Source organism: Odocoileus virginianus, chromosome 5 (assembly GCF_023699985.2).
Source record: "Odocoileus virginianus isolate 20LAN1187 ecotype Illinois chromosome 5, Ovbor_1.2, whole genome shotgun sequence".
Taxonomy (NCBI): Eukaryota; Metazoa; Chordata; class Mammalia; order Artiodactyla; family Cervidae; genus Odocoileus; species Odocoileus virginianus.
The window spans coordinates 62,387,146-62,414,365 of NC_069678.1; the positions used below are offsets into that span (position 1 = coordinate 62,387,146).

At 43.8% G+C, this 27,220-nt stretch overlaps 1 protein-coding gene and 1 long non-coding RNA gene across 2 annotated transcripts in view; both read right to left on the reverse strand.

The window, feature by feature from the left end:
- Positions 1–7,312, reverse strand: part of CACHD1 (cache domain containing 1) — a 230,899-nt gene extending 223,587 nt beyond the window's left edge. Inside the window, exon 1 of the mRNA XM_020877747.2 lies at positions 6,485–7,312. Within this exon, the coding sequence (XP_020733406.2) occupies positions 6,485–6,724 (240 nt within the window). The 5' untranslated portion in view covers positions 6,725–7,312. The remainder of the gene's footprint in view (positions 1–6,484) is intronic.
- A 1,215-nt stretch (positions 7,313–8,527) lies between these two features.
- LOC139035220 (uncharacterized) lies at positions 8,528–17,923 on the reverse strand. Its single transcript, XR_011487839.1, has 2 exons — positions 17,761–17,923; positions 8,528–8,830 (listed from the first exon to the last, which is right to left on the reverse strand). It is a non-coding gene; the product is annotated as an uncharacterized lncRNA (long non-coding RNA).
- Positions 17,924–27,220: the final 9,297 nt, after the last annotated feature.

Below are 27,220 nucleotides of genomic sequence, written 5' to 3' on the forward strand. Positions count from 1 at the left end.
TATTTTGTAAAGGGCTCGGTGGGAAAAGAATCCACCTGCAATGCAGGGAACCAGGGTTCAATCCCTGGGTCAAGATGATCCCTGGAGAAGGAAATAGCAACCTCACCTGGGAAATTCCATGGACAGAGAAGTCTGGCAGGCTGTAGTCCATGACATGACTAAGACACTAAACCACCACCACAACAGCAATCATTTTGCTCAGGCACGTCATAAAAAATTTTAAGTATATACCCTCCAAAATATCTGTATTGATGGACTGCAAATTCTATATACTAGTATATCAATATTTTATGCCTATTATAAGACATTAATATAGAAATTAAATAAGAATGCAATGAAAATGTTACAGATGAAATTATGGGATACCTGGAATTTCTTTCAAAATAATCAGGGGGAGGGAAAGAGCAGGTAGAGGCAGAGATGAAACCAGCCTGCCCACAAGTAGATAGCTTAGTTAAGCTGGGTGAGAGGTACAGGAACATTTTTATGCTCTTTACTTCTGTATATTTTTTCAAATCTTTGTATTAAAAAAGCTTAAAAGTAAATAAATAAGGGAATTCCCTGCTGATCCAGTGGTTAGGACTCCATGCCTCCACGGCAGGGACCACGGGTTTGACCCCGCATGCTGTGTGGTGTAGCAAAAAAGGAAAAAATGTAAATAAAATGACTCTAATTGGCAGGTCTAATAGTTTCTTCATAAATCTCAAAGGATGGTTTTGCATCACATCCCTGAGGTGGGCGCACCACACTTTGGTAACCCCTGGGCCAGAGGACTGACTACACAAAAATCTGCAGGTTCTGAAGCTTAGATTTCAGTTTCATTCCGGTTCTGGAGCTGCAAAATGTGTGTTGCCTTCCAGGTTCTGTGCCCTGGCACTAAACAGGCTGTCCACATTTATTTCTGTTTACCGACTGTTCCTACGTTGGACTGTGTGCTGAAACAAATCCCCCCCATTAACCACATGAAGCACAAAGGAACTCAAAAGTAACTTCATAATATGCTGGAAGTGACAGTTAATAACTAGTAGAGTCAAAACTGGTGCCCTTTATTTATATTTTGACCTCCAATATACTTTTACGCCAGGTTGAAGCAGATTCAAAACAAATCCCATTGCACTTAGTACCAAACTTCCAGAGTTCGCCAAGGTTCCTGCTGGCTCATCCACTTAAGCTCAAGGAAGGAACTCTCCAAGCAGGGACCAGAAATAGCACCAAGTTATAAAGTGTAAAACCATCCCCTCCCCCTCCCCCCTCCAGATTTAAGTCCGACTGGCAGGAAAAAGCTAAGCGCAGGCCACACTGCCAGCTAAGACAGGTATTAGTGGAGAGGAAGGGGAGGAAGTACTGATACTAAGCACAGCGGGGAGAGTCCCTCAGAAGTGATTCAACATGTTTTCCTTTGCACTCATTCTTACCAAGTTCAATTCAGAGTCATCCACCAATGGTCAATTTTGTTCTACTCCAAATGAGCAATCTCCAAAGAAAACAAGGCTGCAGCTTTTCCATTAGGGCTCACACTACACATAGGGCATAGAATCAAACATTATTTGCATTTGTTTTCATTCCTAAAATATTCTCAATTGCCTAAGCACATATTCAAATCATCCTAAAACATACCATTCTTGGTATGATGGACATGACTAGGGGGCAAATGCCAACCTTATCTAAACATAGCTGTTAATCAGCATGAGGTTATAGTAGGGCCACCAGGGTGTTGATGTCAAATAACCACAGAAGCTCTAGGTGTGATGGCCAGAGAAATAAAGACATGGGGCCATATGCAGAGGTACAACAGTTACAGTCACCCCCCACTAATCAAGCATTTAAGACATAGCAACTCCCTTGTCCAGTACCACCCAAGGGGCCTTAGAAATGTCTGAAGAACTGCTCATTTGGTTCCCCTCAATGTCTGAGGCTGCTGATGCTTTCAGGACTGCCCTCTGTGTGTGGCAGATCACTTAAAAGGCTGCAGGAGGAGTAGTCAACTTCTGGACCTCACCAGATGAGCTTGGCAGCCCTCCTCTGAACTTCCATAATGCCCTCTTCCTCTCTCCAGCATGGTACTAGCCCACCACTTTCTAATGCCTCTCTGCTCCTCACTGAACACCTCCTTTTGTATCTGTCTGCATCATCAGTTGAGAGCTTCAGGGACAGACCAGATCTTATTTACCTTCTATCCCCAGCTTAAGCCCAGCCCAAAGCCCCTCACAGAATAGAAGCCTCCCCCAGAGTTGGTTGAATGTATGCAAATATGAACAATGAACTTAATGCTGTTCTAGGGCATGCGAAGTCCGCCTCCCCTTTCACTTTCAGCTGCAGCCACTATTTACAACCCTGCTCCGTATTTTCAGTCAATACCTCACCCCCACTGAGCCCATCAGTTCAGTCCTGGCTGCCTCCTTCCCTTTCATTTGAGGTGAAGAGCCTCAGTTTGTACTTCTGGTATTTCTTCTGCCCCTATTGGAAGGCTTCTCCCCACCCATCCCCCTTCCAGGCCCCATACAGCAGCTGTCTGACCAACCTGCTGGTGTGTCTGCCAAGTTCACAGTGACTATGCCCAGCTCAGCAGAGCTGACTTAGAATTAACATCAAGGCGGGCAACCTGGCTATGCGCCAGGTCCTTGCTGTTAGGAAGCCTGTATTGTCATATAATGTTAAATGGGCCTTATAAGTGCCTGGTGAAATGGCTCCCAGAGCCAGATATGCCTTCTAACAAGCAGGCATTGTTGCTTAACTGTTTTACCCATGCAACCTTACCTCAACCTCCGAATTGTAAACTCCTTTAGGGGCTGCACTGGAATATCTCCTTTTAAACCCACCAAACACTCAGCTAGCAGAGTGCTCTGTGCCTAGTCAACTTCTAAGGAAATCTCTTTACTGAAGAACAACCACATCTGTCAACAGTTCCCAGTCCCAACTCCACATCAACAGGTGCTTTCACAGGCACTATTTTCATTAAGTCCACAGAGCAGATCTCTAGGAAGAATCATCATGGCCACCTTTACAGAAAAATATTACCTAACTTCTAAAGTGGCAGAGCTGGAACCCAGGTTTCCAATGTGGGAGTCCGTTCCACTCCATGATGCTCCTTCATTCAAAAAAAAGAAAAAAAGAAAACTTTTTGCATGAATGAAAAAGCAGAAGCAAGGCTCCCTGAACACAGCCATTCTCTGCTCCCTAGATCTCAATGTCCATGGTTTCACTCCACCAGACCCCTGAGGAGATGATGATTAGGTTTTTGACTTTTACCCATGATGTATGAGGTCTGCTGCCAGGGGGGCAGTATTCAGTGGCAACTTTCCCAAGGCACTGGCAAAATTAGTTGGTGCAAATCATTTAGAGATTTTGTTTTTTTTTTAACTTTGTCCATTACTAAAAAGGAACCACAACAAAAAACCACGAGCAGGCAGCCACCATGAGAAAAACCTTTCCAAGAAAATCTTTAAGCTAGGCTGCTTTTCAAACTTTCTTTATCAGCCAGCACAAAAACTATGCCACAGGAAACTACAGTGCTGAAAGAAGTCCTGGGTTTTGTTTTTGTAAAATTCTTCCTTGTGCCTGTCTTGTGAGACGTGACAACAGGCCTCCCCCTTGGAAGCGGCTTTGCAATTTCTCAAAATTAAAAATGGTCTTTGGAGAATTTCAGCAGCAGTGACGTAAAAGTCTGGAAATAGGTTTTTAATGCATCAACGAACCTACACAAAGTTTCTTGTCAAAAAAGATGCCGCCCTAAAAGGTCTGCACTGTACTTGACATGCCAAGGTCAAGTGAAAAGAGTCGATCCCTTAATTGAGGTAGGACATTCTTTTCCTGCAAAGGGAGAAATCCAACTCCGTCATATCTTTGGATGGAAGTTTGACCCCACTCACCTTAACACCCACATGAGGCTACCTGTCTCAGAGCAACAGATTAGCTCCACAGCTATAATATCCAACATGTCACAAGGAGGGATTATATTATCTGCTCGTTAGACAGCTAAACCCACATAACTTCAGACCCACTGAACGAATCCCAGAGCTTTGCAGAGGAAAATGTGAGGCTTGCAACCTTGTTTTAAGGGCAAGAAATGTAACCTGCTTTAGATTTAATTTTACAAATATCACCCCCCCCCAACCAGCGCAAAACAAGCTGGCAGTCTAACAAAAAACTGAAGAGATTTCCCTCAATTTTCCCAGAAGAAGGCAAGTGGCAGATCAATGTACAGCTCAAGAAGAAGAATTTAAATACAGTATGTGCTGCTCCTTTTAAAAAGGGAGAGAAGCCACTTCACATTTTGCCAGACAAAACCCTGGCCCCAGGAGGCCAGCTTCCACAATGGGGTTGCAAAGGTGTTAGAAAGAGGCCAGTTGGGAGCAGATAAAGGGCCATTTGGGCACAAACCCCCCACTGATCAGAGCTTTTTTTTTTTTCTTCTAAAGTGTCTCCTTTTCAACAGGGAAGCCTTTTAAAACTACATTTGTTTTGGATCCCTACCTGAAAGACAATGTGTAGGGATCCGATTTCACCTTTTGTCAAGGATTGGGTGAGAAACAGTAAAACTGCTGTCAGCATCTTAGAAAAAGCTAGTCCTTAACTTATATGGGGGGTGGGGCGGGGGGGGGGGGGGGGGGGAGGCGGAATCCTAAGGTCCCCTGTCCAGCCCTAGTGATAGGATGAAGGTGACAAATGCCTGCTAATCTTAAGATCACTGTCCAAAACTGTAATGTGTTAAATTTCTTTATTAGAAGGGGGTCTCTATGCAAGAACACAATTGTTTGTCCTCTGAATTGAAACATTCATCAGTGGAAAAAGAAATCCTAGTTTTTCCCTAACATTTTAGTTCATTTCCTCTAAAAGTCACTTGACTCCTGAGAACTCTGTCAGCAATCATCAGAAATCAGAAAATGCATATGGAAAAAATTATAACAATCTGAATCGAAAAGATCTGCATAGAAAAGTTCAATGATGTATCTGAAAAGTTTGTCTACTAGTATGCAAATGAGGAAAAATCGGACTCTACTGCACTTCAAGGCTGGTGTCTGCACATAAACACAATTATCTTTCAGGCAAACCATCCACTCCTAGAACAAAACAAACCACCCAATAGTCTTTCACTACAGCGGTAAAGGTTGGTGGAACTGACTTTAGGAAAACTGTATCATCCTTGGAGGAGACTGGTGGTGGTTAGGGAGGGAGGGTAAAGAAAAAAAAGCAAAACCAAAAACCAGAATCTCAAGTGACTATAACACACCTCTCCCGATGGGAGGTAGAAGGGTGGTCACGGTAGAATCGAAATCAGAAACCTCTTCCGAGAACACATTCCTGGCAACTTCGCTCTTTCGTAAACCACATGCATCACCATTATTATTGTTCGAATACAGAAGAGAATGAGGTTACTTTACAGAAAAATGTTACAGCAAATATTTCAGATTCGGAATGTCAGTTCAACCTCTCCTAATCGAGTGGGCCTTTCCGGCCAAAGAGGTTAAAATAACGGCGAGATAGAATCTCCAGGTGGTTGCTGTTTAGCAATTTTTCTTTCTTTCTTTCTTTTTTTTTTTTTTTTAACTACTGTTGGTTATTAGTAACATCTTCAGGATTCCTTACTAGCCTCGGGCAATCTTTCTTTAGCACCACCACCACCACCAACCACCCCCCCTCCCCGGGAGGACGGACCTGGTAAACAATTTAGAGAAATGGGAACCTTATTCACTATGCTTTCTTTTTCCTCCACCCCAAACCAAAAGGCATACACAAAAAACACTCGGACAGCGCGCAACCAACAACAACAGCGGAAAGCAACAAAAAATGTCCCCCACACAGCACGAGTCGGGAAGCTACCCAGAGTCTACCAGGCCGGCCCCTCCCCCAAGGCGCCCGGGCTGGGGGAGCGAGCGCCGAGTTCACTCCCCGGCCGCTCCCAGCCGGCCCAGGTGGCCCTGGAGCAGCTGCGCCCGCGGCGGTGCCGGCCCTCCGGGCGCCCATTCGTGCGCCTCGGTCTGAGGGACCCGAAGAGGTGATCAAAGGGGTGCAGACTGGGAGCCTCGCAAAACCGTCCGAGCCAGGCGGGACCGTCTGCCCCGGGATGGATACACAAAGAGGGAAAAGGGCAGTGTGTAGGGGTGGCGGGGTTTAAAAAAAAAAAAAGACTGCGGGGGAAATTGGTGCAAATTAGGAAAGAAGGCGCGAAGGAACCTGAGAATCCTCGCCGAGATAATGGAGCTGTGCCTGGGGAAGTGGGTCCTGTGCAAAGGGCAGGGGCTTCTGCACAGGAAAGAGAGAGGGACCAAAAAACTTGGAAGAGGAGTTGGTGTGTAGTTAGGGGATCCACGCAGAGGCCAGAGGTGTCCGGGGCAAAGGGTGCTCTGTGCATGCCGGCGAGGTCGGCGCTCGGTTAAAGTGATCTGTACTGGGGATGGGACCGGGCTCTGCGCAACGGAGCGAGGCGGGATGTGCCTGGCAAGTTCCGGGGCACAAGGTGAAGGAGGGTGGGGGGAACCCTTACCTGCATGGTGACGACCCCCAGCTCTTCCGCCGCCAGCCTCCGCATCTGGCTCGCCAGCACTTGCGCCTCGTCCAGGATAGAGAATTCGGCGTCGGCCCCGGCCCCCAGCAGCCAGCCCACGGCCAGGCAGAGCAGCCAGAGGGGCGGCCGCCGCGCCCCGACCCGTCCGAGCGAGCCGCGACCCCCGCGGGCCAGGGCGGCCGCCCCTGCCGCCTCCTCTTCCCCCGGCTCTCGGGCCATGCCGCCTCCCCCCACTCCCCGCGACGGGCTCCAGGAGCCGGGAAGCGGGGAGGTAGCCCCGGGAGGTGCGCCCAGGGCCCGCTCGGCGCACCCCGCAAAACTTTCTCGCCCTTCTGCAGCAGCTTCTACGCACCCCGGCAGCTCCTAAACTTAGGGGGGCGCCCAGCTACGGCGCGGGAGCGCGGGCGGCCACCATCGCCGGATCGGTCGGCCGCGGAGGAGAGGAAGCAACCGCCCCAGCCGTGTCCCGGACCCCAGCGCCGGCGCGGCCCCCGCGAGGCGGCGGGCGGCTGCGAGAGCTGCGGTGTCCGCAAGTCGGTGCGTGGCCGCGGGGCTCACAAGCCGAGCCGCGGAGCTTTCGCTTCCCGCGGGTCCCAGCGGAGAGAGGCGGCGGCGAAGGCGGGCGGCTGCAGCCTGGGAGGAGGAGCGGCGATCGGGCTCGGTAGGCTGGGGCAGCCACCCGAGCGAGCAGGGAGAGGTTTAAAAAAAAAAAAAGCTGAAAGAAAGAAAGCCAGCGGCGGGGGAAAGGGAGGTGTCTGGTGCCACCACGCTGCGCTCCGGCTCCGTGCACTTCCCGGCCCGGCGGCCGCCGCGGCTGCGGTGATTTATGAAAGCGGGGAGAGAGGCGGGGACATTCCCCCGGTCTCCCCTCCTCTCTCTGCCCGTCTCCCGCCTCAGAACCGGCCCCCGGAGACGCCGCGGGCCCGAGAGCAGGCTCTCGGCTCGGGTACCAGACCTGCAGGGGGTGGGGGGTCCCTGGAACCTTTAGGTTGCCGGGGGCAGCTACCCACCCCAGCTCTCACCGCCTCCGCCCCCGCGAAGGGACTCCGGGATCCCACCCATCGAAAGTCCCTTTAAGTTCTAGGACGCTGGCTTTCTGCCTGGCAGAGATTTGTGAAGGACGGGACTGCCATTTGTGCTTCCACTGCTCTTCTTCGGGGTCATTAGTAACAATAGCTAGCATTCGTTAGATCAACGGATTCCTTTTTGTTTTTAACCAACTACTATGTGCCCGGCCCAGTGCTCTGGGGTTTGTATACATTATCCTTTAATCCTCACCACATCCCTGTGAGGTATGTATCTTTATCCCCAAATTTTAGGTAACAAAGACCGAGGCTTAGAGAGGTGGAATAAATTGCCGAAGGTCACCCAGGGGATAAGAGGCAAATCCAGAACTTAAGCAGTTGGAGACTATTGCTCTTAAATAGGACATAGTTCTTTCTGTCTCTTTTTGGAATTGAACCATCTGATCTCATCAAAAGCAAAAAAACAAAACTAAACCCAAAAAACTACTGAGCTGGAATTCACTCCAGACATCTATTCTCTGCAGCGGGGGAAGGGAACTTCCTTGTTCCTGCCTACTCCTGACTCCTGGCTTAGGCTCTCTGAGAAATCACCTGTTGGAAGCACCTGAAACAAATAGATGAGGGTTGTGGTGGGGGGCGGGTGGGGTGGTAAGGCCACCATTCTTCCAAGCCAGGTTCCTGCTTGCAGGTTCCTAGAGGCCAGAGTCATGCCCAAGAAAGTGAAGGCTGTCTAGCAGAGGCCTTAGCAGGACTAGAAAGAACCTGGATTTGGTGCCCTCTTCACTTTACAGCAAAACCTTCTGTTTTACTTCTTCCCCTGTATTTTTTTTTTTCCTTTCCCTGTGTTGTATTAAAAACACAAGCTTTCCCTGGCCCATTATACCTCAAGACTGTTTTTCAGTTCTGAGTTCCCCAATCATTGCTGTATCTGCTATACTCTATGGTTTCATTTGTGATACTCTCCCTTCTATCCCCTCTTGAGAGGCACACAGGACTCTTGGAACAACATCATTTATTATGTGCAATGCTTGTTTTACATAATGATTCCTGGAAGTAAGGTAAGCTCGTTGAAGGCAGGGACCAATCCACTTCCCCATCATCCATACTTAGCTCAGTACCAAGCACAAAGTAAGTACTGTAAAAACAATTCTTGAATCAGTAATGGGATTAAAACAAATCTGTCTATTGTCTTCCATCTCCAGAATTGAATTGACACTTGGTATCAAGAAGATCCTATAGCTGTTTTTTTTATTGTTATACCACGGCATATGATAATCAGTGATACAAAATATATTCATCCCTGTGGTAAGTAGAAGAGAAAAAAAAATTATAAGTGACAGCTAGCATTAATTTTTTGTCTCAGATTCTTCAAGGTATTGTCATCAAAATTGCCACAAATCATCCTCTTTCTGAAACTCTTTCAAAATGGCTTCTCCATCTTTACTCAGCTTTTATATGTTGTTATTTCTTAGAGAAGACTCTTGAGAGTCCCTTGGACTGCAAGGAGATCCAACCAGTCCATCCTAAAGGAGATCAGTCCTGGATGTTCATTGGAAGCAATGATGTTGAAGTTGAAACTCCAATACTTTGGCCATCTGATGCAAACAGCTGACTCGTTTGAAAAGACCCTGATGCTGGGAAAGATTGAGGGCAGGAGGAGAAGGGGACGACAGAGGATGAGATGGTTGGATGGCATCACCGACTCAATGGACATGGATTTGGGTAGACTCCGGGAGCTGGTGATGGACAGGGAAGCCTGGTGTGCTGTGGTTCATGGGCTCGCAAAGAGTCGGACACGACTGAGCAACTGAACTGATTGACTGACTGAAATCTTGGGTTCTATTTCTTGGGATTCTAATGCTATGTCTCCTTTCTAACTTTTTTTGAGAACTCTCATGTTACACCCATGCCTACAATTATTACCAAGACAGCAGAGGATTGCAAATTTCTAAACAAAGTTAGATCTCCCTTCTGAGTGGGATTTCCAAAATTCTGACTGTTTATCTGGCTTCTCTACTAGATATAGGTGGCCACTAGTGGTAAAGAATCCACCTGCCAATGCAGGAGACATAAGAGACACAGGTTCAGTCCCTGGGTTGGGAAGATCCCCTGGAGGAGGGCATGGCAACCCACTCCAGTACTCTTGCCTGGAGAATCCCATGGACAGAGGAGCCTGGCAGGCTACAGTCCATGGGGTCACAAAGAATTGGACATGACTGAAGTGACTTATCGTGAACACATTCTACTAGATACATTTGAACTAAAACTCATTCCTGCTTTCTGCTATTCTCCACCTATATCTGTACTGTACTGCAAATCTGGGTGAATGTCACCCATGCCCCAAACTAGGTACCTTATTCCCCACATATCCCTCTCATCCACCCCCTGCATTCCATCTGTATCCCTTGGTTGACTTCAGCTGCACATCACAGCTTATCTATAATTATGACCATAGTCTCCTCTCAGGTCTCCATGGAGACCACCCCACTCCCATCTTTCTATTCTTCATGTTGAAACCAAAATCACCTTTCTAAAAGTCAAATCTGAACTTGTCTCTTGCTAACCTAGACATTTCTGATGCCCCATCACAGAGAAATAAACTTAACACTATAAACATGTCTGTCTGTGCTCTGGCTTATCTGCCTTTCTGGACATCCAGAATCTACTCTGCCCCCCAAATCCTCTGCAACCCCAGAAAATACCTTTGCCGGTGGTATTGAAACTCTCCCCTTCTCCTCACCTGACAAGCCCCTACTGAGCTGAGCTGTCACTTCTGTGAAGCCTTCTTCGACACCAAGCTCCACAGAATTGGTTGCTCTTCCTTTGATCCCTCTAATTCTCATTTCTTCTCATAGCATTGATTATCAATTGGGAAGTCATGTCTTCTCCCCCTTACTGGTTCTCATTAGGTCCACCAAACACCTGTAGCCTTAGTACATTCTTAATAAACTGCAAAACCTGTGAAGCAGAATCTCTGGAGGTGGGCTAGGTCCTGGAATGCACATTTTACAGACACCCCAACTCCATGAGTCTTATGAACTGCTGCTCCCCAGGATGGGAACTCACTTATCCAGATCTCTGGCATTTAGTTCAGTGCCTACACTCAATAGAGTCTCAGTACCCAGGAAGGGCCATGTGACTTCTCCTGTGTCACCAACAAGTAAACATCTCAGAAAAATAGTCATTTGCCCAACTAATGTGTGCAAACCTGGGCCTTCAATGGAAGGGTCTGGTGTTAGGGAGTCTGGTGTTAGAATGTTTACACACATATATCCTGGTATATGATGGGCCAATTAAAGCTTGTTGTCTGATGATAGACTATTGAGTTGCCCCCAAAGTTTGAATTGTTCATAAGATGGTATGGGAAAATCTGAACGAAATTTTTGGACAACTCAATCCTAATCCTTAATGCTTCCCCTGCATTCAGGTGTAATTGCTGTGCCATCAGGGCTTCCCAGGTGGCTCAGAGGTTAAGAATCTGCTTGTGAGACCGAGACACAGGTTCAATCCCTGAGGAAGGCATGGCAACCCACTCCAGTACTCTTGCCTGGGAAATCCCATGGACAGAGGAGCCTGGCAGGCTACATCCATGGGGTTGCAGAGTGGGACATGGCTGAAGTGACTGAGCATGCACTCATGCCCTACCATCAACTCCTCTCAGCACCAGCTGACTTTTCCAGGGAGTGGGGGTAGGGGGCAGCTGATTAGAATTGGGCGGGCTTATAACATTAAGTGGCCAATCTGTAGCACCCAAGGCATGGCAAAAAGATGAACTAAGTCAAGCAAATATTCATTCTCAAAAAGTTTAGGGAAAATAAGAAGAAAAAGCAGTTAGAAGTTGTAGTTGAAACTAAAGATATGAGAAGTCCCTTAAAGGGGACATGAATCCCATAAGACACATTACAGGAAATCTATCACTATAAATATATATACAAATATATATACATATATAATCATACATAAACATTTTTATATATACATACACAATTTATATATAGTCATATATGTGTATATGTGCATGTGTGCGTATATGGCCATATAGCATGGTAGCTAAAAGTATTGAGTTTAGAATCAGAAAACCTGGGTTCAGATCCCAAGGACAGTAATTATTATCTGTGTCATCTCTTAACTTCTCTTAAGTTCAGTTTCTTCATCTGTACTTTCAGTAATAACCAAAGTTTTTGAGAAAAGTCATATAAAGCACCTGCTATGTAGAAGCACTCAATAAAAATGGGGATGTCTGCAAGCTGAAGCTATGAGGGCAGAAATATTATAAAGGAGCTAAGAAAGCTGAGCAGAGAAAAAAGAGTGGAGAACACAGAACATGTGGCCTGAGAGAGACCAACCCCAAGACTCAGAACCAACTTAGTTTCAGACCTTTCCCATTGAAGTTCAAATCTACATGTTCTATTAAGACTCTTCTCCCCCTCCTTTGTCTTGATGTAATTCTAAGGATCAAATTCAACCATCCATGCTTACAGAAAGGACACTATTGATTGTAGGGCTATTTGAACTACAAAACAAGAAAAAGACTGGTAAGTGAGCCACAACTGTCCAAAAGACCTGAGACGACCATGAAAGCTCTCTGATAGTTTAAGCTTCTTCCAAATTGCCCTGTGCTCCTCGCTTATGATCTAACTAGATGCCTGTTCATTATTTGTTTCCTCTTCATAAGTTCCTTAATATGCAGGCTTGTAATTTTCCAATTATAGGTCTGTTCTCCTTCTTCATGTTTCTCAAAGTGTGGCCTACAGGCTTCTCCAGCAGAATCATCCATCAGCAACTGTGACTGCCTTATTCATTGCCACACTATCAAGCACAACTCTAACTCTGGACCCAGAGTAGAAACCCAAGAAATGCTGTACCAAAGAATCTTTAAAAATTAGGAAAATCCATGAATCATTAATCATTAACTCTGTGCAAAGAGTAGCACTACAATATTATTCTTTGATTGCTAAAGAAGAATGGACTGAGATTCCTCATCAAATTGGCTGCTTGTCCCTATTTTGGAAGTACTTCAGTGAGAGACCACCTCTTGGTACTCATGAGCCAAGCTTCTCACCACAGAAAACCTCCAGGTCAAACGGTTTTGAGGAATTCTTGGTCAGATTTCCAAAAAATGTGGTATGGAGATTCCAGGCCACCACAATTCCCCTTTGCATGCTCTGAGGTGGAAATGAGGCCAAGTTAACAACAAATCCTCAGCCTAATGCTGCTGGCAGGCTTCCCATTCAAAATAATAACTGGCTGCAAAATATATGGAATCTGTGAACTTAGCGAGCCCGGGAGAATAGAATCAGTAACTTCAAGGGCAGAAATTAGCACTCACTCATTAACTTCTATAAGAATTCAGAGCATGGATCCTGGGACACAGAGCCTCCCTGGTTTCCATACTTCTCTTGTTGATTTTAAAAGTCATCAGATTTCCCATTCCCCTTCAAACTGAGAGCTAGCCATGAAAGAATAACAGTAGTAGATATAGGTAACCAAGACCCTCCCAAAGGTAGGATACCATCTATGGCATACAACATAACATTTCTTGAACTCTTAGTGTGTTTCCTATGTTCTATCATTTAATCTTCAAAACAGAGAAGGTGAGTATGATTTCATACACAGGAAAACTGAGGCTTGAAAGTTAAACAATTGGCCCAGGGTTATAGGTCAGTAAGCAGTATAGTGGGGCTGGAAATCCAGGTTTGTATGATTCCAAACTCTCTTGCTGCTCTGCTGTATGCCTCTCTGAATGAAAAAAAGAAAGAAAATAATAATATTTGAAATCCATAGATTTTAGCCTAAGAAACATCCTTATTTCTAAAGCAACAATTTTTTTCCTATTAATTTCAGCTAGCATCTATTGAGCATTTGCAAGGCACCAGTGATTTTACTGGGTGCTAGGGCTACAGATGAATAAGATTGGTTGTCCTGAAGAACTTTATCATTAGTGGGAAAGTTGGAGAATTTAAGAGGTAATACTGCACACAGTAAGTGCCTCAGGGCCTTTGCACTTGCTGGTCCCTGTGTCTTGAATGTTCTTCTCCCAGATATCTGTATTTCACTGTCAAGAATGGTGAAGTATGAGACTTTCCACTGCTTGCAAGCCAACAAATCAGCCTACCATAGCCTCACCTCTGCTGGCAGAAGACACACCTCTGGGGTTAGAGAAAAAGGACTTTGTTACTCACAGCAATAGCAGGAGCCTGAGTGCCTGCATTTGTGCTAGTTCTCCAACCCCTACTTCTCTGCTGTGACATGAAGAGGGCCTGTGACACCTGCACACATCGAGTACCACTGAGAAGAGGAATCCCAAGCCTTATAACCCAAATCTTATTATAATAAAATGCAAACAAAACTGCCCTTTGTCCCAAAGGAAGATATCTTTAATATACTTGACAGAAAGCAACTTTTCCCTAGGCTCTGAAGAAAAGACACTATCTCTACCTATCAAGGCTGTTCACTAAACATCTTTGAAATTTTTGTGTAGAAAAACAGGACAGATAGTGCCTTGCCCACAGGCAGGCAGAAGTATAAGAACTCCACAGAGTTATCTCCCCACATTACTTTTTCTCTAGTCTGGACTCAAATATGAGGTGGAAGGGGCCTTCTCTCACTATTCCATTTAAGATTATAACCACTATAAACCCCTCTCTGGAAACTCTCTATAACTGATCTCTCTATTGTACTTACACCATTTAGCATAATATATATTTACTTACTCCTTGGAAGGAAAGTTATGACCAACCTAGATAGCATATTAAAAAGCAGAGACATTACTTTGCCAATAAAGGTCCATCTGGTCAAGGCTATGGTTTTTCCAGTGGTCATGTATGGATGTGAGAGTTGGACTGTGAAGAAAGCTGAGTGCTGAAAAATTGATGCTTTAGAACTGTGGTATTGGAGAAGACTCTTGAGAGTCCCTTGGACTGCAAGGAGTTCCAACCAGTCCATCCTAAAGGAGATCAATCCTGGGTGTTCATTGGAAGGACTGATGCTGAAGCTGAAACTCCAGTACTTTGGCCACCTGATGCGAAGAGTTGACTCATTTGAAAAGACCCTGATGCTGGGAGGGATTGGGGGCAGGAGGAAAAGGGGGTGACAGAGGATGAGATGGCTGGATGGCATCACCGACTCGATGGACATGAGTTTGAATAGACTCCAGGAGTTGGTGATGGACAGGGAGGCCTGGCGTGCTGCAATTCATGGGGTCGCAAAGAGTTGGACATGACTGAGAGACTGAACTGAACTGAACTGATATTTACTTATTTTGTTTATTGGAAATTTCATTGAGGCAATGCTTTTTATGTGTTTTGTCAATATAGTCTCAGTGTCTAAAATAGTACCTGACATGGAGTAAGTGTTTGAGAAATTGTTGTTGAATGAATGGATATAATATGGAATGCTCTAAAGAAGGAGGTTTTGCATCAGGTACAATGGGAGGGACAGTTAACCTAAGCTAGGAGGGAGGTCGGAGAAGTTTTCTAGAGGAGATGTCATCTGACAAGTGTCACCAAGGAGAAAAGGGGTCACTCAGGCATGAAAAAAGCATCCCTGGTAAAGAAAAGCATTACAAATGTAAAAAGACCAAAACAATGTGAAGAAAGGATCTGTAAGTTTGAGATTTCTACGGCATTAAGTGGGAAGGAGCAGGGGCCAAGGCCATTGGTGAGGACACGGGCCTCGGTCCTTGGTCAAGAGACTTGGAACTTCTTCCGTGAGGGATGGGGAGTCACAGAGGATTTTAAGTGGAAGAATGACATTTTAGAAAGATCACACTATATACAGTTCTTTGGGCTTCCCAGGTGGTGCTAGTGGTAAAGAACCCACCTGCCAATGCAGGAGACTTAGGAGACATGGGTTAGATCCATGGGTCAGAATAATACCCTGGAGGAGGGCATGGCAACCCACTCCAGTATTCTTGCCTGGAGAATCCCGTAGACAGAGGAGCCTCTTGAGTTACAGTCCGTGGGGTAACAAAGAATCAGACACGACTAAAATGACTTAACATACAGGGATAATTCTTTGGGGGACTGATTTAAGGCAAGGACTCTTGACTCAGACACGTTGACTGAACTAAATTTGTTGTTGTTCAGTCACTCAGTCCTGTCTGACTCTGCGACCCCATGGACTGCAGAACGGCAGGCTTCCCTGTCCTTCACCATCTCCTGGAGCTTGCTCAAACTCACGTCCATTGACTTGGTGATGCCATCCCACTATCTCATCCTCTTTTGTCCCCTTCTCCTCCTGCCGTCAATCTTTCCCAGCATCAGAGTCTTTTCTAATGAGTCAGCTCTTCATATCAGGTGGCCAAAATATTAGAGCTTCAGCTTTAGCATCAGTCCTTCCAATGAATATTCAGGACTGAATTCCTTTAGGGTTGACTGGTTTGATCTCCTTGGAGTCCAAGGGACTCCCAAGAGTCTTCTCCAAAACCACAGTTCAAAAGCATCAGACTTTTGGTGCTCAGAGTTCTTTACAATCCAACTCTCAGATTCACACATGACTACTGGAAAAACCATAGCTTTTACTATACAGATCTTTGTTGGCAAAGTAATGTCTCTGCTTTTTAACATGCTGTCTAGGTTTGTCATAGGTTTTCTTCCAAGGAGCAAGCATCTTTTAATTTCAGGGCTGCAGTCACCATTTGCAGTGATTTTGGAACCCCCCAAAATAAAGTCTGTCACTGTTTCCACTGTTTCCCATCTATTTGGCATGAAGTGGTAGGACTAGATGCCATGATCTTAGCTTTTTGAATGTTGAATTTTAAGCCAGCTTTCTTACTCTCCTCTTTCATCTCATCAAGAAGCTCTTTAGTTCCTCTTCGCTTTCTGCCTTAAGGGTGGTATCATCTGCATATCTGACCTTATTCACTAAATAAGCAACTAAATAGCTGAACTAAATAGCAACTCAAAATATCTAAATATTTCTAATTAGGATGTTGAAATTTCTAAGGGAAAGTATGATGTAGGATTTCAGTTTTTTAAAAAAAGACAAAATATAAAATAGAACTTTAGCAAGATTCCTCATGATTTTTTTAAATAAACATAATAGTAATAAATCAGGCATGACCCAGGGAGTCTTAGAAAGCAAAGAGCCAGAATTGACTCTCAGCTTGTTGTTTAGTCGATAAGTCTTGTCCAACTCTTTGTGACCCCATACAGTATGCCAGGCATCCCTGTCCTTCTCTGTCTCCCAGAGTTTGCTCAAAATCACATCCATTGAGTCACTGATTTTATCTAACCATCTCATCCTCTCGGCCAGTTATTCTGAAATTAGATGACACTTTCTTTTCATGGGCTTGGTGATCCCTTGACTGGCCATAGTAAGTGGTATAGTTCCTTTCATCTTACCATATGTTTATCTAAAAACTATTTAAGAGTAATAGAATTATCAATAAACCAAAATAACTACAAGGTGAGCATCTACTGTGTGCAGGAAATTTTACTACTTGCTCTGAGTTTTTACTCTGGCTAGGGAGGCAAGACTAGAAATATACAAAGTAAAATAGCAATGAGAGATTTAACCACAGATCAAGGCTGCGATAGGAGAGGGAACAAAGTAAATGAATTACACAAACATTGGTTTGCATGGTGAAAAGTTGACTATATATGGAAATAATATGGATAGCCAACACTTTCTGAATGCTTACTTGGTTCTAGGAATGATGCTATGTGTTTTATATGGAATTATCTCCCTTAATCCCTAAAATTCTATGAGTCATAATCATAATAGTTAGCATTTATTTAGGTCTCACTAGGTTCCAGACAGCATGCTAAGTGTTTTAAATGGATTACAGATTACTTAATTTTATCCTTGCAAAGATCCTTTTTAGTAGGTACAGTCATCTCCTTGTACAGAATAGGAAACTGAGGCTTAGTGAGACTGAGTTCTTTGCCCAAGTTTTCACAAGTGACATGTGATGGTGTCATTATTTAAATCCCCTCTTAATTACAGTGCTTTCTTGCTCTATAACAACAAGCAGGTATTATTATAAAATCTATTTTCCAATGGAGAAAACTAATGCTAAGAAAACTGGGGTCATGAACACATGTCTGCATGAAAGCCAAAACATAGGATCCTAACCACAGAACATCCTGAAGCATCAGAAATATAAGTGGCATATATTTTATATTTTATCAATGTCATCCAGCTGATTTGAACTGAGTTCAAGTTGAGTATTAGTGGTAAATGGGGCAAACAAGATTCAGATTTTAAAAATCTTTATCATTTACTTACATGAGGGACTTGGCCATATGCTAGGGAACAACGTTGTGGCAGGCAGACTGCATACACTTGGGAGCAAGGACAGATCCTGATCTAGTACCTGCGAAAACAAGTAACTGAAAGTGAGGAATTTTACAAAAGATGGACACATTCAATCAATGCTCTTTTGTTCTGATGATTCCATGATGCTAGAGAATTCTGGAATTCCTACCGCAGCAGCTATGTTTCCTTAGCATCATAATCTCACCCTGCGGCACCAGGGGTCAAGAAAAAGAAAAAGAAAGGAATATGCTTATTTGTATTTTCTATTTTTATACCCACCAACTCTAAAATGCCCAAGCAAACCTTGCTAGTGTTATACTAAATACCTGCCAGAGAGCCTCTAAAACAAGGTTTATTTCACCTCGTATTTCACCTGCCATTCATCACTCTAGATTTCCCTGGCCCAATAAGTTCACTTTTTGTTTAAAATCTTTGGCTGCCTTCGGTCTTTGTTGCAGTGCACAGGCTTCTCCAGTTGTGTGGCCAGCTCAGCAGTTGTAGCGTGCAGGTTTAGTTGCCCTGCAGGACACAGGATCTTAGCTCCCGAACCCATGTCCCCTGCATTGGAAGGGAAATTCTTAACCACTGGATCACCAGGGACGTTCACTCTTAAACCCAGATTTTTACCTTTAGCACCCCTGAGTTTGATGAGCCACACTGGACCCATTTGGATTACTCACTCTCTGGCACTAGGCATCTTAATGTTGAGTGTTCTTGGCCTCAACTCACAGCACATACTGGGCAGACTTGCTTCCTGCCTAATCTCAGGGACGAGCATCACACAGGTGCAACCTGACGGCATCAAGAATGAAAGGAAAGAGTTGTCCTTGAAGTCTCTTTTTAAAAAAAAAATCTGGCTAAATCATTCTCCAACATTTATTTATCAAGGATCCCACATAAGCTTCAGAATGAAATGGAAATTCTTAGGACACAAGGACCTGCAGGCTCTGGACCTAAATACATCTCTCTGCTCCCTCCACCCCACTCCTCCCAGCCCACATCTACATCACCTGCCAACCAGCCACTTGTTAAGAATCTGCCTGCCAATGCAGGGGATGTGGGTTCGGTCCCACATGCTGTGGAGCCACTAAGCCCATGCACCACAACTACTAAGCCTGCGTCCTAGAGCCTGTGCATTAGGGCCTGTGCTCCGCAACAAGAGGAGCCACTGCAATGAGAAGCCCATCCACTGAAAAGAGAGCAGCTCTTGCTTGCTGCAGCTAGAGAAAGACCACACATGGCAATGAAGACCCACCACAGCCATAAATAAAAAATTTAAAAAGGGAAAAAAAAAACATTTAAAAGTACCCCAAAACAAGCCACTTGAATCTCTGACTATAGATCCTCATTGCTCTATCTCATTCCTTCCCTATCTTTGCTCTTTTGATTTCATCTGCGTGGAAAGTCTTTCCTCACCTTTCCACCTGGCTAACACATTCTTATATTTGGAGATTCATGTAGAATCACCTCCCTCTAGGAAAATCTTTCCTGACCACTCCGCCCCATGGAGAGGTGCTGCCTCTTCTCCATGCTCCCTCAGCCTGTTCCAGGCATCATCTTTATCACTCTGCATTGCAACTGTTACCTCTTGTTTTTCTCAGAGAACAGTCACTTCGTTTAGGAGAAAACCAATTTAACAACTTACTTCTCAGTAGCAAATGACAAACAGTCAGTTCAGTTCAGTTCACTCTGTAGTGTCCAACTCTTTGTGACCCCATGGACTGCAGCATGCCAGGCCTCCCTGTCCATCACCAACTCCCAGAGCTTGCTCAAACTCATGTCCATTGAGTCGGTAATGCCATCCCACCATCCCATCCTCTGTCGTCCCCTTCTCCTCCTGCCTTCAATCTTTCCCAGCATCAGGATCTTTTCAAATGAGTCAGTTCTTTACATCAGGTGGCCAAAGTACTGGAGTTTCAGCTTCAGCATCAGTCCTTCCAATGAACACCAGGACTGATCTCCTTTAGGATGGACTGGTTGGATCTCCTTGCAGTCCAAGGGACTCTCAAGAGTCTTCTCCAACACCACAGTTCAAAAGCATCGATTCTTCGGCACTCAGCTTTCATTATAGTCCAACTCTCACATTCATACATGACTGCTGGAAAAACCATAGCCTTGACTAGATGGACCTTTGCTGGCAAAATAGTATCTCTGGTTTTTAATATGCTGTCTAGGTTGGTCATAACTTTTCTTCCAAGGAGTAAGCATCTTTTAATTTCATGGCTACGGTCATCATCTGCAGTGATCTTGGAGCCCAAGAAAATAAAGTCTGTCGCTATTTCCACTGTTTCCCCATCTATTTGCCATGAAGTGATGGGAGCAGATACCATGACCTTAGTTTTCTGAATGTTGAGCTTTAACCCAACTTTTTCACTCTCCTCTTTCACTTTCATCAAGAGGCTCTTTAGTTCTTCTTCGCTCTCTGCCATAAGGGTGGTGTCATCTGCATATATGAGGTTATTGATATTTCTCCTGGCAATCTTGATTCTAGCCTGTGCTTCATCCAGCCCAGGGTTTCTCATGATATACTCTGCATATAAGTTAAATAAGCAGGGTGACAATATACAGCTCTGATGTACTCCTTTCACAATTTGGAACCAGTCTATCGTTCTGTGTCCAGTTCTAACTGTTGCTTCTTGACCTGCATACAGATTTCTCAAGAGGCAGGTCAGGTAGTCTGGTATTCCCATCTCTTTCAGATTTTTCCACAGTTTATTGTGATCCACACAAAGGCTTTGGCATAATCAATAAAGCAGAAATAGATGATTTTTCTGAAACTCCCTTGCTTTTTTGATAATCCAACGGATATTGGCAATTTGATCTCTGGTTCCTCTGCCTTTTCTAAAACAAGCTTGAACATCTGGAAGTTCACAATTCACATACTATTGAAGCCTGGCTTGGAGAATTTTGGGCATTCCTTTACTAGCCTGTGAGATGAGTGCAATTGTGTGGTAGTTTGAGCATTCTTTGGCATTGCCTTTCTTTGGGATTGGAATGAAAACTGACCTTTTCCAGTCCTGTGGCCACTGCTGAGTTTTCCAAATTTGCTGGCATACTGAGTGCAGCACTTTCACAGCATCATCTTTTAGGATTTGAAATAGCTCAACTGGAATTCCATCACCTCCACTAGCTTTGTTCATAGTGATGCTTCCTAAGGCCCACTTGACTTTGCATTCCAGGATGTCTGGCTCTAGGTGAGTGATCATACCATTGTGATTATCTGGGGCGTGAAGATCTTTTTTTGTATGGTTCTTCCATGTATTCCTGCCACCTCCTCTTAATATCTTCTGCTTCTGTTAGGTTCATCCCATTTCTGTCCTTTATTGAGCCCATCTTTGCAGGAAATGTTTCCTTGGTATCTGTAATTTTCTTGAAGAGATCTCTAGTCTTTCCCATTCTATTGTTTTCCTCTATTTCTTTGCACTGATCACTGAGGCAGTCTTTCTTATCTCTCCTTTCTATTTTTTGGAATTCTGCATTCAAATAGGTCTATCTTTCCTTTTCTCCTTTGTTTTTCGCTTCTCTTCTTTTCACAGCTATTTGTAAGGCCACCTCAGACAGCCATTTCACTTTTTTGCATTTCTTTTTCTTGGGAATGGTCTTGCTCTCTCTATCCTGTACAATGTCATGAACCTCTGTCCATAGTTCATCAGGCACTCTATCAGATCTAGTCCCTTAAGTCTATTTCTCACTTCCACTGTATAATCGTACAGGATTTGATTTAAGTCATACCTGAATGGTCTACTGGTTTTCCCCACTTCCTTCAATTTAAATCTGAATTTGGCAATCCTGTTCATGATCTGAGCCACAGTCAGCTCCCGGTCTTGTTTTTGCTGACTGCATAGAGCTTCTTCATCTTTGGCTGCAAAGAATATAATCAGTCTGATTTCGGTATTGACCATCTGGTGATGTCCATGAGTAGAGTCTTTTCTTGTGTTGTTGGAAGAGGGTGTTTGCTATGACCAGTGTGTTCTCTTGGTAAAACATTATTAGCCTTTGCCCTGCTTCATTCTGTACTCCAAGGCCAAATTTGCCTGTTACTCCAGGTGTTTCCTGACTACCTACTTTTGCATTCCAGTCCCCTATAATGAAAAGGACATCTTTTTTGGGTGTTAGTTCTAGAAGGTCTTGCAGGTCTTCATAGAACTGTTCAACTTCAGCTTCTTCAGTGTTACTGGTTGGGGCATTCAGTTAATGAACACTTGAATCTACCACTTCCTATTTAGCTTTCTTACTGACTGGGAGACTATTTGGTATTTGTAGAAGTAACACATTCAGATGCTTACAAGGACCAGGCAGTAATGTAAAGGCATTAGCTGGCCAGGTGGGACATTAGTTTGTCTAGAGAGGCCTTTGGTTTGGGTGTGTGATATTCTTCAGACCTGAAGTGGGAGCCTGAAAAAATCATCTACTTTCTCCTTCTGCCAGTAGATGAAGACTTATCTTTCCCCCACAACACATAAAGAGGTTTCCAACTTTCTCTGAAAGTACCATGCCAATAAGCTTAATATTAAACATCAAATTCCCCTTCGTCCTTTCCACTGAGTTTTCTGCCAAGTTTCTCTGCCCGTCACCATGAGAGCAGGAACACTATTGCTCACATGTTCTGTTTATCACTTAGCACATGGTGGGTGTTTAATTAGTGTTAAAAGAGTAACCATAATATGTGGAAGGTGAAAGAAAATGTTAGGTATTTTTAATAAAGGAGAATGACAATTATTTTGCTTCTGAAAATGCATTCAACCTAAATGTCATTTCTTGTTAGTATAACCTTGTCTTTTCCATGCTACATCAACAACAGGAGAAAAAGAAATTAAGTTTATGTCATAGTCAACGAGCTAGTTAGTTCACATATTATCTATTTTGGTCATTCACTCATTCATTCATCCAATAAATAATCTAGACCTACTAGGTGCCAGGCACTGTGGTTATTACTCCAATTCTACTTAAACCATTTTTTTTTGTTCACCCCTCAATTTTCTTCTGAGACAACCAAATGATAGCTCTCTGCCAGAATGTGGCTTGGAGTAAGGAGGACAAAGCTGGAAAGCTACAGAAAAACAACATCTTGATGAAGGGCTTCCCTAACCAGGTCTTGAAGCCCTTCCTGGAAGATTCCACATACCAAAACTGGAGTCCCTTTTTATAGTAACAGCCTGCTGCTGGTCACTGAAGAGTCCAAGGTCAAGTCTCAGGATGGTTCCGTATAGTTCTGATGTTCTCCAGTGTACCTCACTGCTGGTTGATACCCCATTCCTGGCCCAAATTCTTCTGTTGCTATGAATCGAAGGTCATTTCCCATGAATTTAGCAACTGCTTCAGCCTCAGAATGGACAATGGGTGGGTCCCATCACACAGGTGCCTGGCCACATACTCTGCCTCTGGGCTCCAGTGATGATGTTCACACCCAGTATCCCTAATCTCTTTGTAGGTACCGTGAGCTCTGCTAAACCATGGGCTCTTGTCCCTATTCAATCCTTCCAAAAACTTGATGAGAGAGACACTGTTGTTTTTCTCACTTTATAGATGAAATTAAATGAGAAAGCAAGATTCACACCCAGACTGTGTGGATTCTGGCACCAACCTTGTCACTGCTGTTAGACTACCAAGAATCACCCTCTGAATGAGATGACTTTTTCAGTCAAAGATAATAGTTCAGTGGTAAAAAAAATAATAACCATGATTCTGTATAGAGTGGGACTCTTGTTGCCCTCATTGCTCCCTTTATTTTATAATAAAATTCCTAGTTTAGCCAGACAAATGGCTGCCTATAAAAATGAATACATTTTCCAGCCCTTCTTAAAGTTCTCTATAACTAGGTGAAGATGTCATTTTGGCTAATTGGATGACATTGGAGGTGGAGCATGTCCAGGAACTTCCTTTATAACAATTGCTTGGAACTTTTGGGATGCATCCTACATAAGAAATGCATTTTATATTATGTCATGTATATTATAGTCACATATATATTTCCAAAACAGAAGTTTTATGTAGAAATACTCACCTTTACTGTGCGGTAAACAGTTAGATTTTATCTATTTGATTCTATTTCATTTTTAAAAGTTATCCATTATATTGATTTTATGACACACTAGTGGGTCATGACTCAATTCAAAAAATTGCTCTACCAGAAATATTATATATACTCCATACTACTGTCTTGATTCTGAAACAAATGCCTCTACTTTGCACCATGAGATCAAGGTCATCCACACAGGAGATTCAAGATGGAAGCCATCTGGGTCTCTGTTGTTATAAAACATCATAACAGCTCTATATTACCTACCTGGCCTTTTACATGAGAGAGACACAGGTTCTTATCTAATTAAGCCACTGTTATTTTGAATTTTCTGTCCCTCATGGCCTAAATGAACCCTAATTAGTTGTGCAAATTTATTATGTGCTTGCTTCCTGATCCATTTCTCTCTACTTTCCTGCTTTGCTTTTATTACAAAGGGGCTGAGCCTTGTATTCAGTCAGTGGGGAGGGCTGGTGCGAGACAGGAGGACAGAGAAGAAAGCCAAGATATTTCTCTTCAGCTCTCTGCTTTGGTGGCGACTTCATCAAGCAGCTGTGTCTCCTCCATGGCTCCAGTCCCCAGTGGACACGGTTTCATCTTCTGTTGGACGATTTTAGCTTTTGGTCTCATAACATTAGCCTCTCCCTTGATCTCTGCTGCATAGGGGTGCTCGTAGCTTCCTGCTGTGCCTGACCTCTGGGTCTCTTCACTGTCCCTTTCTGGCTCTCAGTTCTTTGATTCTCCATTTAATTAAGTCCCCACGTTAAATTTCCTCCATGCTAAATACTTGAAATAGTTGATCTGCTTCCCTAGCGGTCCAGTGGTTAAGAATCTGCCCTGCAAGGAGGAAATGCTGGTTCAATCCCTGGTCCAGGAAGACCCCATATGACCAGCTAATCCTGTGTGCCACGACTACTGAGCCTGGGCTCTTGAGCCTGAGAGCCATAACTACTGGGCCCACGTGCCTCAGCTACTGATGCCGCTTGCCTAGAGCCAGTGCTCTGTAATGAGAGAAGCCACGGAAGTAAGAAACCTGCATGCCCCAACTGGAGAAAGCCCGTGCACAACAACCAAGACCCAGCACCGTCAAAAATAAAAATCAGTGAATCAATCTTTTAAAAGGAAAAGGGTCCCTGACTCACACTAAAGTCTCATAGGAAGCACTTTATGCAAACATTCTCATTTACTCCTCATCCTGTATGATAGGCACTGTTCTCTGCTCTCCTCCTTCCCTAACAATTGAAGAAACTGAGACCCAGAAACATTTTATCACCTGTCCTGGTCACATGGTGAGTGGAGGGGTATCCAACTCCAAAGCGACTACCAACAGCCTAACTTTCAGAGAGCATGACCTTATTTTTTAGGATTTTTTTTCAAAAACTAATCTTTTTTTTTTTTATCATGTTACTGTGCAAAGGTCTAGACATAAAAGCTATTGGTATGACATGGCTCCATGTTACCCAAGTAGGTGGTCTCCATCCTCCAAGTACCTCCCCAAAGCAGGCTAATGTCCTTTAACTTCTGCCTTTAAAAAAGTTTCCAGTCCCTTCCCACCCTGGGTGAGGGGGTGTTTTCTGTCTCTTTACATCAAAGTCTTAATTATTCTTCCAGGGCTGCATTTGCTCATTCATAAAATGTTTATTGAGTGCTTAGTATGTGCCCAAGGGCTAGGGTCTGGGGCTGCGCAAAATGAGTGTGACTCAGCTCCTGCACTAAAAGAGCTCATTGTCCAGGAGGAGAGATTGGTATATGAAATAATGAAAGCACACAGAGAAGACATTCTTTGGTGAAATCCAGCACAATTGCATCACAGTGGAGGTGTGGATCTTGAACTGGTTCTTGAAGAATAGGTAGGAGCTTGGGATGCAAAGGGAATTGGAGGAAACAAACTGAAGGAACCAACATAAGCAAAGAATCAAAGTGAAACTATTTCATTTGCATCAAATGTGGGTATGGAGCTTACACACCAAAATGAACCTCAGTACATTTATATTTACCCAAGACTATGTAGATATGCATATATGTATATGTGTATTTCCAGTGGCTCAACTATAAAGAATCCACCTGTGGTGGAGACACGAGTTCAATCCCTGGGTTGGGGAGGGCATCTCTGGGGAGGGCATGGCAACCCACTCCAGCATTCTTGTCTGAAGAATCCCATGGACAGAGGAGCCTGGAGGACTGAAGTCCATGGGTTGCAAACAGTCAGATATAACTGAAGTGACTTAGCACGCATGCATACATAATATATACACATATATTTATTGTTATATGTACTTTATACATACATGGGCTTCCCTGGTGGCTCAGATGGTAAAAAAATCTGCCTGCAATGTGGAAGATCTGGGTTCGATCCCTGGGTTGGGAAGATCCCCTGGAGAAGGGCATTGCAACCTGCTTCAGTATTCTTGCCTCAAGAATCCCCATGGACAGAGGAGCCTGGTGGGCTACAGTCCATAGCATCACCAAAAGTTGGACACAATTGAGTGACTAAGCATAGCACAGCACACATATACATGCAGACAATTTTAACTACATACCTATATTTTATATAGACATTATATATACTATGCATTTGTATATAAATATACACAAATATGGGCTTCCCTGTGGTTCAGTGGTAAAAAAAAATCTGCCTGCCAATGAAGAAGGCATGTGTTTGATACCTGGGTTGGAAAGAACCCCTGGAGAAGGAAATGGCAATCCATCCCAGTATTCTTGCTTAAGAAATACCGTGGACAGAGGAGCCTGGCAGGCTGTACAGTCCATGGGGTCACAAAAGAATTGGACACAACTTAGCAATTAAACAACAACAAATACACAGATGTGTATACATATACATAAATATTAATATTTAGTTTTTTATTTTCCTTTTTGTCATTATATTGATATAACTTACTAAACAAAAGAATAAAATGTACAGGAGAATTAATGTGTTATTAAAGTAAGAAAATCTAAATGCCAGGAGTGTATCTGTGACTGTATTCACCACACTAACAAATACCCAGGGAAACATGATTGAAACATAATCCATAGACACATAGCTTTATACAAGGACATTCCCTCATAGGAGAAAGCCTAAAAGGATCTTGCAGGCTCAAGTTCCTTTCTGGAAAACTATTAAAGAATGTGCCCTCTTTGTTATGTTTCAGCCGAAAGTAAGATGTGAATAATAAAGGATATTTTCCACTAGGCTGGAATAGTTCACGTTTATCAGTTTGCAAAATGGCAATCTATCCAAAATTCCTCTTGTTCAGGGCAGTATGACTCTGGGAGAAAAAAGGAATTAATAATTGCTGCCCCAAATTCTCTAAGAACCTCTGCTAACCTACTAAATCCCCACCCAAAGTTCTCCGTGTCATCCATTATATCAGTATTTGGGGAGTGGGGCTTCCTAAGTTGCCTTCCACC